Here is a 16,597-nt window from a genome sequence, read left to right as displayed (position 1 = left end):
ATTTTCCTAACTTTTTCAATTTAATGCAGCAATTAAAAAGTCCATAAATAAGCAGGATCATATCTCATAAACAGTTCAAAGGCTGCAATGAAAATTACAGTTTTAACTACTGCTTATACTGCATGCATCAGAATACCAATTGATACATTGAGATGAGTACTGGAAGCTGCCGAAGTTGTATTCAGTAAAACATATGCAATCAGTGACTGTAAATCATGTTTAAGATTCTTTGAGGCGGTGGGCTATTCACTGGACAAGATATAGATCTGTACAGCAAACCGTCAGCTACTAATTAAAGTGTCTGAGGAGCTGGGAATTTCCAGGATATCGAAATATGTTGACTGTTTCCTTTTTCCCTCATTCTTACCTCCTTTAAGTATTTATCTGTATGGAATAATTTAAGAACATCCATGATGGGAGAAGCTAAACCTCCATCTAGCTCAGGACACTTCTCCAGCAGCCCCCCCAGACAAGGGTATAAAAAAAAGACCCAGTATACGTTAGCTAATTTGCTAATTGCTGATTTGCCACAATGGCTTAATTCCCATTTTACATTAGGTACTGGTAGAAAACAGACATCGGGGCCTCAAGAACTTCTGCAGTTACATGGAGAAACCCTTTTCCTTCAGTTCAGTTTCTTAACATTTCGCACAGAAACACATAAAATACCAGATTGAATGAGCTCTATTTTTGCCATAATCAAGACTGTTATAAGTTGTGTGAAGTCATTGTAGTCAGCAGCAAGACAAAAGCTAAGCCGTAGAACAAAAGTGTGCTAATAGGTACCTGAGTAAACCTGAAGCCGTCCTGCTGGGGACTGGAGTACTGCAACTGTGGTTGCCACATCTCTGAATTCATACTGCTAATTTCAATTTAGATTTTTACATTGTATTGGTCTCCCTCCTGTTTGCTTTTTGTTGAGATACTGCATATTCCAAACAGATCAGAAGTAGGAGAGAGTGACCCAGCCTCCTTTCTGATATTTCTCTTAGCCAACCTAATTTGCCAGTGGTATTTCAGCCTAATCTCAAGTACAGTTCAGTCATTAAACTTTGAGTCACCCCAGGGATTAAACAGAGCCTGGTTCCTTGCACAAATGGCTCTGGACACTGATAATCTTCCATTTCCATGGTTTACACACTTTCAAAACACTGTAATTGTGTTTTTTGAGCGCTGTACAGCCTTGTCAAGAAATGACACTTGGGCATCAAAGCCTTTCCCAAGACTGTTTTGAGAGCTTTATATGTCACGGTGGGCCTTTAGAAGATGTTTCCATAACAGAAGCCAAGTGTGCAGTTTCTTATCTTCCCTAAGGCTGTTTCATACATGTCACTTGATTGCTTGTGTCGTGAGACAAGTGTCCTGCTGGCACTTCAGCAAGCCTTTCTCAGAGTCATTAAATAGTGTTGCTCTCCCCTGTGTTATGGATATTTGAGAGGTAACACTTGGAGCTATCCTAGATTCTCTGTCCCTTCTCATTGTATCTGTGTGTGGGGAATTGCATAAAAGATTGACATGACAGTTTTAATGGTATCGCTTCAAAGAGATCAATTAGCTGTAAATGTTACAGTGTCCATGTGCTGCATTGATAACTCCATACAGTATTAAACACTTTCATGACACAATTAATCTTGTATGATACTTTCGAGCTTATTTCAGATGTGATAGTTTCTGCAATCAGCTACAAATCAGTACTGATTGATTCTGGAATGTCCACTAATTAAAACAGAGGAACACTGAAAAAAAATACATATACACGCTGAAGACTAATGTGCAAGAGCCAAAGTCTATGTGAGAGTAGCTTCTTCATTTTAATAAATCTCCTCATGACGAACTCAGAAGCAGTTATTTTCTTAGTCTTTGACACTGTTGCACCCCAGGATGAAAACATGCTTTGCAGAAGGTCTGTCCCAGCAACTTATCATGAAAGTTGAGTTTTCCTCTCTTGCAAAACTTAAAGGGTTCAAACCAGTCAAAGTTATGCATTGAGAGGAAAAATCAAAGTTTTTCAATGTTTTTCACAATGAACTAAATGAAGCAAAACAGCATGGAATAACCCAGAAGGCCTGAGCACCCGTGGTTTGAGTACTTTTCGAGGTGGAGGACATTTGGGATTTGAACATACAATCTCTTTGTTATCTGAAACTTCACCTACGGAGTGAGTAATGCTCATTAGCTTCATTTTGCCTCTCCTAAGAATTCATAACACATTAATAATCCTCCTTGAGATAAAATCTATGCACAATGTGCATTCAGGCAGTCAGTATTAGAGTGACTGCTTCTTTTATGTTTACTAATCCTACAATGTATAGTCTCCTCAGAGAGAGTCCTGGCCCTGCATTTCTCACCTTCCTCCTTCAGTGTGACTCCTGCAATGTGACACTGCAGATATCCTGCAGAGCTGCTGGACCACTGATGTTTCAAATTGTTTATTCGCTATCAGAGTTCCCTGTCATGACTTGAACACCAGGATGGCAATATTTTCTGTGCCAGATTGACTCCTCACAGCTGGGATGCTTTCATTCCTTTGCTGTTTAATCGCTGTTAATTTTGCTGTTTAATGGGGTTGCCTGAACTGAAACTTTTGCTGGTTTCAACTTGCCTAAAATGAAAGCAGAAGATGTCTGCCCTGAAACTGTCTTAGCTGAATTTGTTTAAGGAGTGGTTACTTTTCACAAACTGATTTTGTTGCAATAATCTCTGAGCTGCAGCTTACCAGTCCTTGGCTTGGTGTGGGCTCCAGCTCAGCTCTGTTTCCCCTCTTCTTTGATGCGCTCCGGTCGCATTTTGGGCTGGCAAGAGTGGCCAGGTTGCCCTGGTTTGCCAAGCATGGTTCAGGCTTTGGACAGCCTGCTGGCATCAGTGCTGATGTTCTGGGTGTTTGAACAATTCCTTGAATGATTACTCGACATATAGTTGAGCCCAAATAGCGGAGCCCTTGTGCACCCTGTGTGCTCTTTCATGCAAAGCCTGTCTCCGCATCCCAAAGGACAAGCTTGCTGAGAAAGTCTGCCTCTGCACAGCACAGGTTTTACACCTGAGAGGATGAGGCCATACAGTCTTTAGACCAGTCTTCTGCTTCATCTGATACTAGAGGTGGATAACTGGGACCACTCCAGGCACAAGGCTGAATAGCTGCCTAATGTCTGTCCTCATCTGCATTGACTTGTGGTTGTTTCTTTGGAACCACTTTTTAACCAAGACTCCCCAGAGCATACAGCACTCTCAGACTGATTTCTGATCCCCTGGGAGCAGCCCAGGACCTATCAGTGCATAGTTCTCTATGCCAGTTTTAACCTCAGGCTGCAATTCTGTTTGCTTTTAGTTGTCCCTTCCAGACAGTGCACAAAAAGGAGCTATAGAAAGCATTTGAAAGTAAATTAATTAAAATAAAGCTTAAGCAAAACCCATGGGGATCATAGACAAGTGTTAACAGCCTCACAGTTCAGTTGCCTGGCTTTCAACACTGCAATCTCTGCACTTTCTGAATGGAGATGCAGCAGATATTTCTTACTTTTAGTAAATGCATTGTTACTCTGTATCACCTTGTAAACAATAGTAGTAACTAAAGACAAAGGGTGATGCTAAGGTAAATATATTATTAAGAACTATATTAAGGGGGAAGCAAAGGGCAAAATTTCAAAAGGTAACAATAAAGAGGAACTTTGTTTCTGTGCAGGTGTACCAAAATTCCCAAAAGAAAAAATTGAACCTCTTGATGTGGAGCATGGTGATTCTGTGATTTTGCACTGTAACCCCCCAAAAGGCATCCCACCTTTGCATATCTATTGGATGAATATTGGTAAGTAAACAATTTTAACATGATTCATATGAGGAGGTTTAAAACATTTGTCTTCCAGAGCAGTTTCATTACAGATTCATAATTTATGGGAATGGTAATTGTGCAAGTGCTTAGGGAAAAGATCTGGATACTGAAAAACAAAATTGAAAAATGGAGAATGGGGATATGTTTTTACATAACACGAAGCTAAATTGTAGGGTACATTGACACAACATATTATTAAATATGAGGCATCAGAAATCTTACACATCGATAAATGAGTTTACCAGTAATGAGGACTGCTGAATTTACAGTAGAGATTATAAAATGTGTCAATTTATTATTTCTATCGTTACTATTTTATTCTTTTCATAAACTAATGCTTGATTTATGATTCTAAGAAAAAAAAAACAACTCCCAGGTATGTATAATTAGTTCCTTGTGGGTTTCTATCCCATTATTTTTCGGCATTTGTGTTCTGTGGCAAATTCTGGCTCTTGGGAAGCAAAGTAACTCGGATTGCCACCGTGACATGAAGAATTTGTTTCTGATGCTGACCAAGTATTTGCAGAGACAGGGTGCCAGATTAAACCTCTGATCTTATAAGGCAGCCTCTCTACTCCTGACATGCATATTTAGCACAGACCTGTATTTGGCTGGACCGACAATGAGACAATGCAACAACCTTAGCTCACACTAACACTTACTTCCCTGCTGTAATCTGTAGTTACAGAAGGGCAAAGTGTTTGGGAGACTGACCATGGGGGACATCTGTAAATGGTGGTGTCCATATAATTATTATAGGCATTTATATTGGGGAAAGGTACAGGATATTTCCCTTCACCTAAGCAGGAATTTTGTACTGAGTATTTTTCAATCACCAAATTTCATTATAAATTTTTTTTCATATATTATATAAAATACATATTTTATATAAAATATTTGTAGTCTATTATCAGTTGTATGCTGAATCTTGGTAAATAACCTGTTTGTTATGCTGGGTCTTCTGCCTCTTTTGCATCAGTTACATTCTGTACGTGGAAGCAAGCATAAGACGGGAGCATTAGTAGTCATATTGGTGAAACATAGCAGCACCATTACCATATCACAATTATTTTTTCTTGCTAGATTTGCAGCACATTCCACAAGATGAAAGGGTCTCCATGAGCCTTAAGGGAGATCTCTACTTTGCAAATGTGGAAGAAAATGACAGTCGGAGTGATTATTGTTGCTTTGCAGCATTTCCAAGACTGAGGACGATTGTACAGAAAATGCCAATGACGCTGAAGGTTTCCCGTTGTAAGTCTGTGGATGAGTAGTTTCTTCTTTTCTGTTGTTTTTTTCTAACTCCCCAGGCATCAGCAAATGCAGATGTGTGCCCTGTGTCTATGATGCGATTCCCTGAAGAAAATGCATGTGTTACTGTGCTTATTCTTGCGTTATAAACCTTACTCTAAGGGCTAAATTCAACCAATAAATGCTGTTTGCAAGCTGTTTGGGCCCAAAGGGCCACATTTTTATTCCTATTCTCCCTCCAATGAAAGCTGGTGATGCACTAGGGAAAACTGCTTCTCTTGCAGTCACCAGTGGATGGGCTTCACTGAGTCTTGAGGACTTTCTGTGGCCATATCCTCCTTGTGTGTCAGCCTGGGTCGGTCTGGTTGCAATAATGTGATTGGGAGGGACAGTGCTTGCCAGGTGTTTGCAAGCTTCCTTGAGCATCAGTAGTGACACACAAGGCATTTTCCATTTCCTTAATGAAATGTAGTGTAGGGAACACTGAATTGTATTTGTATTTGAATTGTATCTGAGTGACATGGCTTAGTGTGAGGTGTCCCTGCCCATGGCAAGGGGGTTGGAACTAGATGATCTTAAGGTCCTTTCCAACCATAACTATTCTATGATTCTAATTGTATTTGTTTATTTATCTTAGCATCTTTTTATTCCTGCAGTCTCCAAGGGTCTTGTACAAAAGATGGTTTCAGGTGGTGCCCCTGAGTCTTACTGGGGCATATGGGGTTTTCTGTTTCACTGTCATACGCATGCATTTATTCGGTGTATACCCACCTGCTGTGGCATCAAACTGCTAATTCAAGCTGCTTAAAGCCACTGAATGTATAAGCTGTACAGCCATCAGTGTTGGAAACAGAGGAAAAGAATGAAAATATCCAAGGGAAAAAAAAAAACAACAAAAGCAGCCTTTTAGGGCAAACTCCCAGCTGCAAAATCAGCAAAGCCCAACAGAAGCTGGTGGAACTAAGGCAGCTTATACCAGCTGGAGGTCCATCCTCCTTTGCTCGAATCTCTTCTGGCTGTAATAGTTTCTGGTATCACTTCTACTTGCTGAGTCTGCCTGTGCCCTTAATATCAGTCTTCAGTTTCACTAATACTTCTGACCTTTTGGGCTTATGCAGCCCAGAAAGCCAAGGAGATTTTTCTTCATGAATGAAAGCCTAATATTTAATATATGATCTTGAGAGTTTTCTTGTTGGGATAAAAAGATAAAGAATTAATGCGGCTTTGTATCTCTTAATACTTGCTTAAGCTATATCTTGGGGTAGTAATTGTGACAAAAATATCAGAATGAAATGTTGCTCTCTGTGGATTTTCTAATGGGTCCAGTCCCACACACATCCACACACCTAAATGGTTTTTAAATTCAGCTTGAGACTGCCCACGCCACTCTGTGACAAATCCCAGGCGAGGGACTGGATTTAAGAAAATACATAGAAAAAAGCTGAGCAGTAAGAATAAAGAGATATATAAAGATCTAAAATTTCTTAATAGTGGTTACTTAGGGATTAGTGCTTTTATTTATTATCATAATAGGTAGCTAGAATGAAATGATAATTATATCATCCATGAAGTATTTTGCAGAATAATACATATATTTGAAGAATTTTCTTTGTATTTTCATAAATTGTTGTTCATCTGTTGCTTTACTTTATGTTTTCCTTTGTTTCTTTCTTTTATGGCAGAAATAGGGGGGCATTGTTTTGTTTTGGTTGATTTATTGTTTCTTTTATTTCTATATCAACTATGCATGTTTGTGTTTGGTTGTCACTTTTATTTATTTCAGTTAAGCATGCTAATGACTCAGGCTCACCTAACGCTGCAGTTACTAAGGGTGAGTTAAATACATCTGTTATTTAGCCTTTAAACAGAGAATCTACCATCTGAGATTAAATGTGAGCTGCTGTTCAGGAAAAGGGAAAAAGAAAATCACAAAAGCCTCTTTATTGTGATGGGGATGGATTTAAATGGTCCATGGAGTACAATTTGCTCATCTTGTATTTTGTGACAGAAATCTGAAGAGCTTTTAACAAAGAGGTACCTTTCTTACTTGAGAAAAGAACATTCACATTTCATAATGTGCTGTAAGTAAGGAGGCTGATATCCTGCGTTTCTCGTGCTATCAGTTCAGAGCAGGAGCAGTTAAGAAGACTCTGGTGTTGGGTACCCACAGTTTGAAACCATGAATTCATGTCTAAAAGGTCACTCTGGGTCTGCATTACTTCAGGGTGAGCTTAAGGTGTGGATTTACAGAGCTTTAGGTGCTCTGTGTTAATCGTCCCCATCTATAGCTCTACCTGGTGTTATGTGAGAGGTGGTTCGCTTGGCCATGCATTGCCCTGTCTGGTACTCACCACAGCACTTCTTAGCCTGGGGAGTCACATCTTCCCTTGCTTTGTGTTCCCCTCTTTGTGGAACAATATCCTGAATGTATTCTGCCTGCTCATACAGGCAATGTGGACAAGTCAGCAGGCAGCTATCAGCTCTTCCTGCAGTTCTCCACTGAGCTAATTTTGTTTCAGGTAGGTAAAAATGAGAGTTAGTTCTGGCTTTTGTATGTAGCTATGGCCTCTGATTTATTTGGTTACATTGCTTTTGAGCATCTCTGTGTTTTGAATTTCCCAATTTGAAACTCCTGAAAGACCTCATTTTGCTGGACAAGCACTGAAGTTTTTGAAAGGGGCTCTCCTCCTGTGTTTCTTGATGGGTAACAAAGCACAGAACAGACCAATGGAGGCTAAGCCTTGTGAGCAGAACAAGCAGGGCTGGTGCAGAGTGACAGATACTCAAAAATCCTTTTTTTTTTCCCTTGGAGAGATATCTGAACTTCTGTTGCTGGTGGGGAAGGGGCACTGCCTGCCTTTGGCAGTGAAAGGTGGAGGGCAGATGGAAAACGTGTGAGCGTATCCAGAGGCACCAAAGTGTTTTCCTGCAGCTCGGAGCACTTGTGACACAGATTTGTAGAGATACAAAGCAAGGGAAGGAAAAAAAAACCACATTAGAAAATGGTTCAGAGAGATACATGTGATCTTTTACCAATCCATCCGTAACTGACTATTTTTTGAAGAAGTAGTACCATTTGGGGACTTATTCATTACTGTGCTAATTGTTATTATAGTGATAACTAGATAGCCATTTAACTCTCTGCATATTTCATCATGAAACCATTGTTTGGCAGGCTGGAACAAATGGTGCATTGAAATCAAATGCAGGTCAATCTTGTTTTATTATTCTAACAGTCTTCTTTACAAATTGTATTTCCATTACTGTAAATTTAATAATCATAGCAAGAGGGACAATTCTATGGGATATTCAAGTCAGAAAAGATGGGGTTTCATCTTATATAATAATGTGATAGAGTCAATGCAGAAGAAAGCTGCTAGGAAAGATGGTGTGCACTAGAAGATCAGCAATTAAGAAGACCAGTTTACCAAGTCTGGCTTGAGGCGTAGGATAGGAAGGGCCAGTGCTTGGGAAGCAGGACATGAAACTCTAGGAAAAGGGGCTTCACCAGTACTGCTGCCTGTTATTGTTATAGTAGCTATCTACTGACTGTTAACAGGAGAAACAGGCAAATCTTGGATTATTCTCAAAACGTATAAGTAAAGCCAGAAAATTGACAAATCGATGTCCAAAACCTCTTGACAGAAGTACCGCTTGTGGCATATTGAAGGATAAACAAAGGCTCCAAGATTTCATACCTAACTTTTATTTTATTTCATTTTTTAGCAAATTTTATCAAGGAAAGAAAACCCAGACTGCTGATCCCTCCTGAATCTGCTGGCAGTAGCTCATCAGTCACTGTCATCAAGGGAGGTGTCCTGCTACTGGAATGTATTGCTGAAGGGCTGTGAGTAATGTGCAATACTGCACAAACCTTTTGAAACAGTATTAAGCAAAGGAAAAGCTATATTAAGAATTATACAACTACAAATGAATATACCTGCCTGCCTGTACAGTTTTAAATTGGGCCTCTATGCAGAGTTTTCCTGAAGTATGCATCCTCCTTGTAAAAGAGCAGAGAGCTAGCATGCAACATTTGTGTATTTTTTAGTGACATAGCTTACAAATAAGTAATTAAAATAATACCCTGGTAAGTAGTATCTTTTGGGGGGGGGGGGGTATTTTATTTTAAAAAAAACACTATTATTGAACTTTTTTGAGTAGTGCAACATTTGATATGTTGAGAAAATAAATATCAGAATTCAGCTTCTGTGCTTTGGTTCACAACCTGTTTCTTGTCTAGGTTTGCCAATTCTGTTTTGGTTGAAAAATTATTCACCATTTTTCCAGGTGTCAGACTCAGGATTTTAAAAGAAAACTTCTTGAGTTCTTTGAGTTCCCCAATTGCAGTGGAAGTTGTTGGCTTAGGAGTGGCTCTGAACATGGACACTTTCTGTGGGCTGTTCACCAGCATCCAGAATATCCATGAAAAGGATATTCTTTCCATGATGTTCTCACAGACAGCAGCATGTTGAAGAACAAAGTCCACAGCTATGTAAAAATATAGTGAACTGGAGTTAGCCATACTGATTTGATCCTGCTAGAACTAACAGTAACAAGCTACCTCCAAATATAGTTCCACTCCTGTGTTTTCTGCGTGGGCCCATGCCTATGAATGCCTCTTGTACTTTGTGCTGCAGGGATATGTCAAGCTTATTATTGTGATCAGTATTTATATTAGGGCACTATTAAGCTCTAATTGTGGATCTGGCTGCACTAAGTATGGCAGAATATCTCAGTGTTTGGTGTAAAAATATAGGAAAGGGTTAAAGTAGATGGTATGTGATAGAAATCAGGACAATTTTGCTCCTAATTGTAATAACATACAACAAAATAAGGGCAAATAGGGAAAGGGAATGGCTAAACAGATGTTAAGTGCAGGCTTCACAATGAAGCTGTGAACACCCCTCTGAGCCCTTGCTCTTGCTGCTATAACTCAGGCAGACAAAAGCTCCACTTTGCCCTCAATCCAGCTTTCCAATTTTTACTGTGTGCTTGTAGATGTAATAATCAACCCCGGAAGAGCTGCCACCAGAGAAAGAGGTAAAGCGAAAATCTCTCCAACCGCTAAACCCGCAATGAAAGCACAGTTGCTTCTGGTTTGTGATAGGGCTTGTTGTTGAATAGAGGCTTAAATCATCATCTTGTCATGCTGTATGGTGAAGCTGCAGGTCTGTGAGTGCAGACAGTGGTTAGAAATTTTATCCTCTCTATAAAATTCCAAAATCAGGGTATTTGTCTGCCTGAACAAACATGTTTAGGGTATTTTGTTTTTCTATGTGGGCATGAAAGGGTATTGCTCATTCAAGCTGGCAAGATTATGCCTCTGCAGTTGGTTGCCATTTCTGAGATAAGGTGAATTGCTTGTCTCTATTGGATTCACTCCAGGTATCTGCAGTGATTTCTAGTTCCCTATTGCAACACTTCCTTGTCTAATTCACTACCTGTCAAGCTAATTTGGAGGCCCACAAACCTCCACAAGTCCACAGCTATAAGTTTATAGTGTTTTCAAAGACCTTTATAGGTAAATCCCCTTTGAAATATGCAAATGTGACTTTTCATGAGAATTAATGTCATGTACAAGAAGAGAAAGAGCTTTCTGTTTCTTTGGGAAAAAAGATAAAAATAAAACCACAAATAAAAAAAAAAGGAAGCAAATACATGTTTTTGTTTCACTCAAAATTTTCCAGGAAATATTTTTATAAATTATTTTTCAATCAAAAAGGTGCATTTTAAAGTACTCACTTTTGAAAGAAGACAAATTACTTTGTTCACCGAGCATTTTTTCATTGAAACCCTTTAAAATGCATTTAGACCAAAATAAAATGATATTTTTATTTGCTAAAATTTCCATTTTCAGCAGAAAAATGATCAGCTTTGCCTATATCTCTGCCAATCCATCCCACCAAATGTCCACAAACCACGGAAGCGGATAGACTGAGCCAGATTTCAAGTAACTAAGATCAGGGGCAGCCAACTGCAAAATAAGGAATTAAGTACATTTCCAATCTGTCATTTTTGAAGACTTATATTCTGAGCAATGATAGTGTCGGGGGGCATTGCCTCACTACAACACCAAGGCAACACAGTGCCTGACTTCAAGTACAAGAGCAGGGCAAGGACTCTTGCAGGAAGTAATTGGGTATTTGCACAGTTGTGCTCACTGCTCGTGGAAACCCATAATTTCTTGGTACCTGGGGCTTTGAGTAGCTTGTGCCTGGGCATTTTGCCACAATAACAGATGGACACAAGAGTAAGCAGATATGACACTGTGTATGTGCGTTGTGTATGGTGTCGGGGTCGTGAAGTCCAGCTGGGAATGTGCAGACAGCAGTCTGTCCCAAATTTCTGTGTCACTGCCATTTGCTTTCTAAAAACATAAAAAGAGTTTTCAGCCATCTCCGATGGTTGGCCACCTTTCTAACCAGGCAGGGCACCGAGTGAAGTCACTGTAATGAAGTCTTTACCTCTTTCTCTGTCCTCAAGTGCCCTTCTGGAGCAGGATGAAATGAGCTCCGTTCCCTCTCCTGCAGCCCATGTCAATATGCATATAAGGAATGCAGCCTCACACCATGGCCTGGTGTTGGCTGTGCAGAACCTACTTATAGAGGACCTTCAACTCAAGAAACAGTATAGACTAGTTGTAGTCTATAGTATAATACTTAGGATAGCCCCAGTGTTTTAAAAAGGCTCAAAAATCTCTGAAAACTTCACCCTGCAGACCATATATGCATGAAGTCCAGCAGCTTTGCCAATATGAAGCATTGCAGCGGCCTACTGTTCAACTCAATATATATATTTTTCTTTTATTTCTTTGCTATTAGCCCAACTCCTCATCTAAGCTGGGTCAAGATCACTGGCAACTTGCCCAAGGATGAACCAGAAACAGAGAATTTTGGGAAGATACTGAAGATAGAGCAAGTGACTACAGCTGATGAAGGAACATACCAGTGCACAGCAAGCAACCCCATGGGGAGAGCAAAGCATGAGTTCCACGTTCATGTGGAAGGTGCTGAGTACACTTTACTAAGCTAATTGATTTTGAACAAAGAGGTAGTCAAAGGGAAATGAATAAGAGCCTTTCCTAATATCACTCGGTATCATGCATAAATTCAACCTACACTTATCTATTTATATTAGCCAAGGACCCAGCTTATGGTTTTCAGAAGCTTGCAGAAAGTAGCACCTTTAAAAAAAGTGAAAGGAAATAATGCATTTATTTTTTGAACCATGGGGGCTCTACAAAGTGGTGGACAGGAGTACAAATATATGAGCACGTCCAATACTCTAAAGATGTTAGAAAAGCAGAGATATTGATAAAACATCTTGCATTAATCTGAATGTCAGATAAAAAGATCTTGATCTTCAAGAATGTATAAATAGCTATTTGGGCCAGAACAGAGGTACATTTAGCTCAGTTTCCTTTCTTTGTTTCCCACCAAAAGTGAACGCATAGAGAGGATTGCAAAAATGCAGTGAGCAAACATGGTGCCACCTCTCTCCTATTTTGACCCCTAATTTTGTATAGGGACAACCTGACCTAAGAGTAGTTTCTGTAGCTCCTGAGAAATATCATGAAAACTTGTGAAACAAAGCTAAAAAAAAAAAAATTACTTTCTAGTAATTTTAAAGAAGTTGTTTTTTAAAAAAAATAAATATGTTCCTTTTGTCACCCCACCGAGTATCCAAGGCCCGTTCCATTCTCACCTCACACTAGCCTGCATGCTTGGTAGGACGACCAACGCTATATTAACAGCATTCATAAACAATCTTATGTTTACACTTGTGTGTATCATACATGTGTGTAGGGTGGTGCATCCTTGTGTGTGAGGATGCACACACGTCTGGTGGCTGAGTGGGCTGTGCGTGTGCTGGACTAGCAAAACAGAGAACCTGGTATGGTTGTGCATCCATTTGGTTGTTATTTATTTATGTTACTGCTAGAAGGCAGATTAAGCCAACCCAGATACCTTCATAAAGGGCATCTTGCAGAGTGCAGACAGAGGCGTGCGGTGCCTGCTCTGCCTTCGTTCTCTTGTCTTCCTTTTCCTACTCCCCAAACCCTGAAGGTGCGAGCCCTTCACACCAGGTGGGTGCAGATGCTCTTTTCCAGGAGCAAAGCAGAGCTCCAGTGAGACTTATCAGAGACAAGCTAGGCTTGTGGAAGCATCATTCCCACTGCAACTCTTTCAGCAATGTTGCCCATAAATAGCTGCAAAATGAGAATCCTGAAGCACTGCTGAAAACATTTTCTCTTTACCAATGAAAAATGCTCCAGACTCTGCTCTGCAGAGTGAAAAAAAAACCAGAATCACAGGCAGTATTAAACTGCCAGAGTCTGCCAACTGCTTCATTTTAATCTGTACTGCTTCTCACTCCATGGGCACAAGGAGTCTTGACAGGAGGAAAGGGACTTCCAAATACCTGCTCTGTATTTACTCCTCAGCTCAGGAAAAGCCTTTTCTCCCAGTATGTAATGAATCATCCCCATTCACTTGCCACAACCTTGTGTCTTAAAGTCTTCTTTCCCTTCCTGGAAGTTTGGCAGAGGGGGATACCAGGGCATGGCAAGTTTTCAGCTATAACGGAGGGGAAGTGCTGACTCCTAAAAATCATTCCAGATGGTTTGGAGCATCTCCGCTGTAGCTGAATATTTTAACAATCTGGCTATCATTTTCTCGGCTGTAAAAATTGAATTCTTCAAAGAAATTGCAGGAGCTGCAAAACCTAAAATACCAGAGAAATAACATTAATTAAGCAGTTGAGGATATTGACTCCCTTCTTCCCCCAGTCTCTAGAGGGAGAAAAACTTCCTGGCAAATTGTTCTTGCTCATCAACAAACAAGTACTTAAAAAAAAAAAAAAGGAAGATAATGCCAGTATAGCCTAAAAAAATGCTCTTGCTATTAAATTCATTTTCCATGTGTATAAATAATGATGCCTACTGTCAGTAGCAGGAATTCCTTCTATTCAGAGTCACCTCACATGCAGGCTACCAAGGTAAAATTGAGCCCAAGCAGTCTCTTTCTAGAATTTCTAACCAGAAAATGTCGCTATCATTAATCAGAGATGGAAACGTTCATCATTCTTGCAGCAGCTCCTGTGTGCGCACTCAAGGGCAGATCTTGAGTTGGAGGAAGCGAGCATTAATTTCAGTAGCTTCAGGGAGGTTATGCTGACATAGGGCTTCCTCGCACCTGACAGCCTCTTCTCAAAGGATGCATGCAGGGAGGAGAAAATTAAACAGGGAAGAAAAAACATCTCAGTTAATAACTGCCAACCATTCCCAATTGAGTGCTGGTGTGCAAATCAGGATTCTGATTTCATTTCTGCACTGTGTCACATTTTCTGTTTTTCTTTCTGGTATTTGAGAATCTCAGACTGATACCCCAGCCTTCTAAATAACAGTCTTAATGATATTTGCATTTTGCACTTACTAATCCTACAGGAGTCTGAGGGCAAAGATTCAGGCAATTATTACCAAGCATATGAAAGTATTCAGCTAGGAAATTGCTTGGCTGTTTGAACATTTTAATCTCTCTTTGCAAGGAAAGATGTAGCCTGGAACATTGGAGCAGGCACAAAATCCCCATTGTTATTAGAATGAGAGAGAACTACTAAGAAAATAAATAAATTAATAAATAAAAAGCAGAGCAAGTCCACAAGTCTTGACTTTAAACGTTTATTTATTTGGTTATTGCATATAATCCTCCAAGTCCAATACAAAATGTACATATAGCCTCAAGATCTTGTCACAATCACAGCATCTGATCTAATGGTAGCTTGATCTTGATTGAGGCTCCTAGACTCTGTTTAATAGAAATAATTATTACAATATAATGATTAATTAAAGTGATGATATATAGCTAAGGACCTTTGAAGTTATGCCTCATAATACTTTCATTACTCAGCTAGAGAAAAATAAAATAGATAAAACTAACATGAGGCAGAACCATGGCTGGTGGTAGCTCAAATTGTAGTTCTGTATTTCAGTGGAAAACTGTTCAATAGGGATGCAGACCCCAAGATGGTAACCGCAGCTGAAGCTAGCAATGATGCCTCTGAAGTGGGGTGGGTTGCCAGCCTTTGGGAAGATGTCAGAGAATTAGAAATTATCTTGACAAATTAGGAAAATGATCCGGAATAAAAAGGATGGGCTTCAGTAAGCACAAGTGCAAAGCCTTTCTCATCAGGTACCACTAGTTGGCTTCATAAGCACAGGATGGAAAGTGTCTGGTTAGACTGGTCTGGAAGATATACTGGATCACAAGCTGAACATCACTTAGAAATATAAGTCTTGCAGAAAAACCAAAAATCATCCTGGAAAGTATAAAGAAAAATGTTGTTGTAAGACTACTGAGTACTGATAAGGCCTCATGTACCATAAACAGCTGTACATCGTGGACTTCATCAAAGATGGGGTTAACTCAGACAAGTCACGAGAAAGCATCAATGAGAGTCAGAGCTCAGAAATGTGCCATTTGAGAAAAAAAAATTAGATATATTTAATTTAGGAAAGAATGGATCTGGGGAATGCATAACAGCCTGCAGATGAACTGAAGTGTCTTTACAAAGCTCCCAGGGATAATATAAGATACAGGAGACTTCAATTGCAGCTAAGCAAAAATTGGTTAGACATTAAAAATTTGTTCTAGTTGTGGGGAAAAGCATAGTGCTGCCATAGACACCATGGGGGAGGCTGTGGTGAAGGTTTGGACCCTTTGGGTGTGTTTTAGGTGTAGATGGTCCTGCTCTGTTGCAGAAGGATGGACTAGATGCCCATTTTAGATCCCTTCAACTCTTGGATCTGTCATTATATTCCCATAAAGACATAAATGTCTTAATCAAACCCCCCACATTCATAATTCTCACCAAGAAGAATATACTATGCAGTGAAATATTTGCTATACCATATTGCTTAGACAGATTAATTCATCAATTATCCAACCACTGGGATTTTTTTTTTTTTTTTTTGTAGACATGTATTAGGAAATACATGTCTATTTTATTATTCTTATATTTTATATACTTATAAGTAGTATAGCATATCTGCCACACAGAAAACAGGTTCTTCAGCCTTTCTGTGAAATTATGTTTCATACTTGGCAAAATCTCATTGCCTATGGCTTTGCATCTACATCACTTTCCTGGGAAAACCACAGCAATTTCCATGCTGAGAAGGGAAAGCTGTGACGTAATATATCTGCAGCTCACTTCCAGAGTGTATGCAGGTGAAAATAACAAGGGATTTAGCAAGTGTTTTGTATTCAGGCTGTGCTTGGTGTCTCACCTCTTCCAAAACAAGGAAATATCCTGTCTCAAGTGCTGTGTTTGTAGCAAAGGAAAGGAAAAACAAAGCAAAGTAATCAGGACTGTTACAAACCTTCTCACCACCATGCCTTTGACCTGTCTTTTCCTAATGAAAGCATAATGTATATGAGAGAGAGCGAGAAAGAAAAAGGTATGCAAAACCATAATGTTTCATGCTTGGTGTCGGTTGATGAGAAAATGAACATGAGC

At 39.6% G+C, this 16,597-nt stretch overlaps 1 protein-coding gene across 7 annotated transcripts in view; it reads left to right on the top strand.

The window, feature by feature from the left end:
• Nucleotides 1–16,597, top strand: part of CHL1 (cell adhesion molecule L1 like) — a 141,269-nt gene that overhangs the window by 89,371 nt on the left and 35,301 nt on the right. For 6 of the 7 annotated variants that reach the window (XM_061455710.1, XM_061455713.1, XM_061455712.1 and 3 more), the window contains exons 5-9: nucleotides 3,680–3,802; nucleotides 4,910–5,080; nucleotides 6,861–6,908; nucleotides 8,804–8,924; nucleotides 11,902–12,086. In XM_061455710.1, coding sequence (XP_061311694.1) covers nucleotides 3,680–3,802; nucleotides 4,910–5,080; nucleotides 6,861–6,908; nucleotides 8,804–8,924; nucleotides 11,902–12,086 — 648 coding nt within the window. The remainder of the gene's footprint in view (nucleotides 1–3,679; nucleotides 3,803–4,909; nucleotides 5,081–6,860; nucleotides 6,909–8,803; nucleotides 8,925–11,901; nucleotides 12,087–16,597) is intronic. The other variant, XM_061455711.1, reaches the window with a different exon arrangement.

This window comes from Pezoporus flaviventris, unplaced genomic scaffold (genome assembly GCF_033815535.1).
Source record: "Pezoporus flaviventris isolate CSIRO_AGI_PZ_B2104156 unplaced genomic scaffold, CSIRO_AGI_Pfla_v1 ptg000021l, whole genome shotgun sequence".
In the NCBI taxonomy this organism is placed as follows: Eukaryota; Metazoa; Chordata; class Aves; order Psittaciformes; family Psittacidae; genus Pezoporus; species Pezoporus flaviventris.
This window is presented reverse-complemented; position numbering and strand designations above follow the sequence as displayed.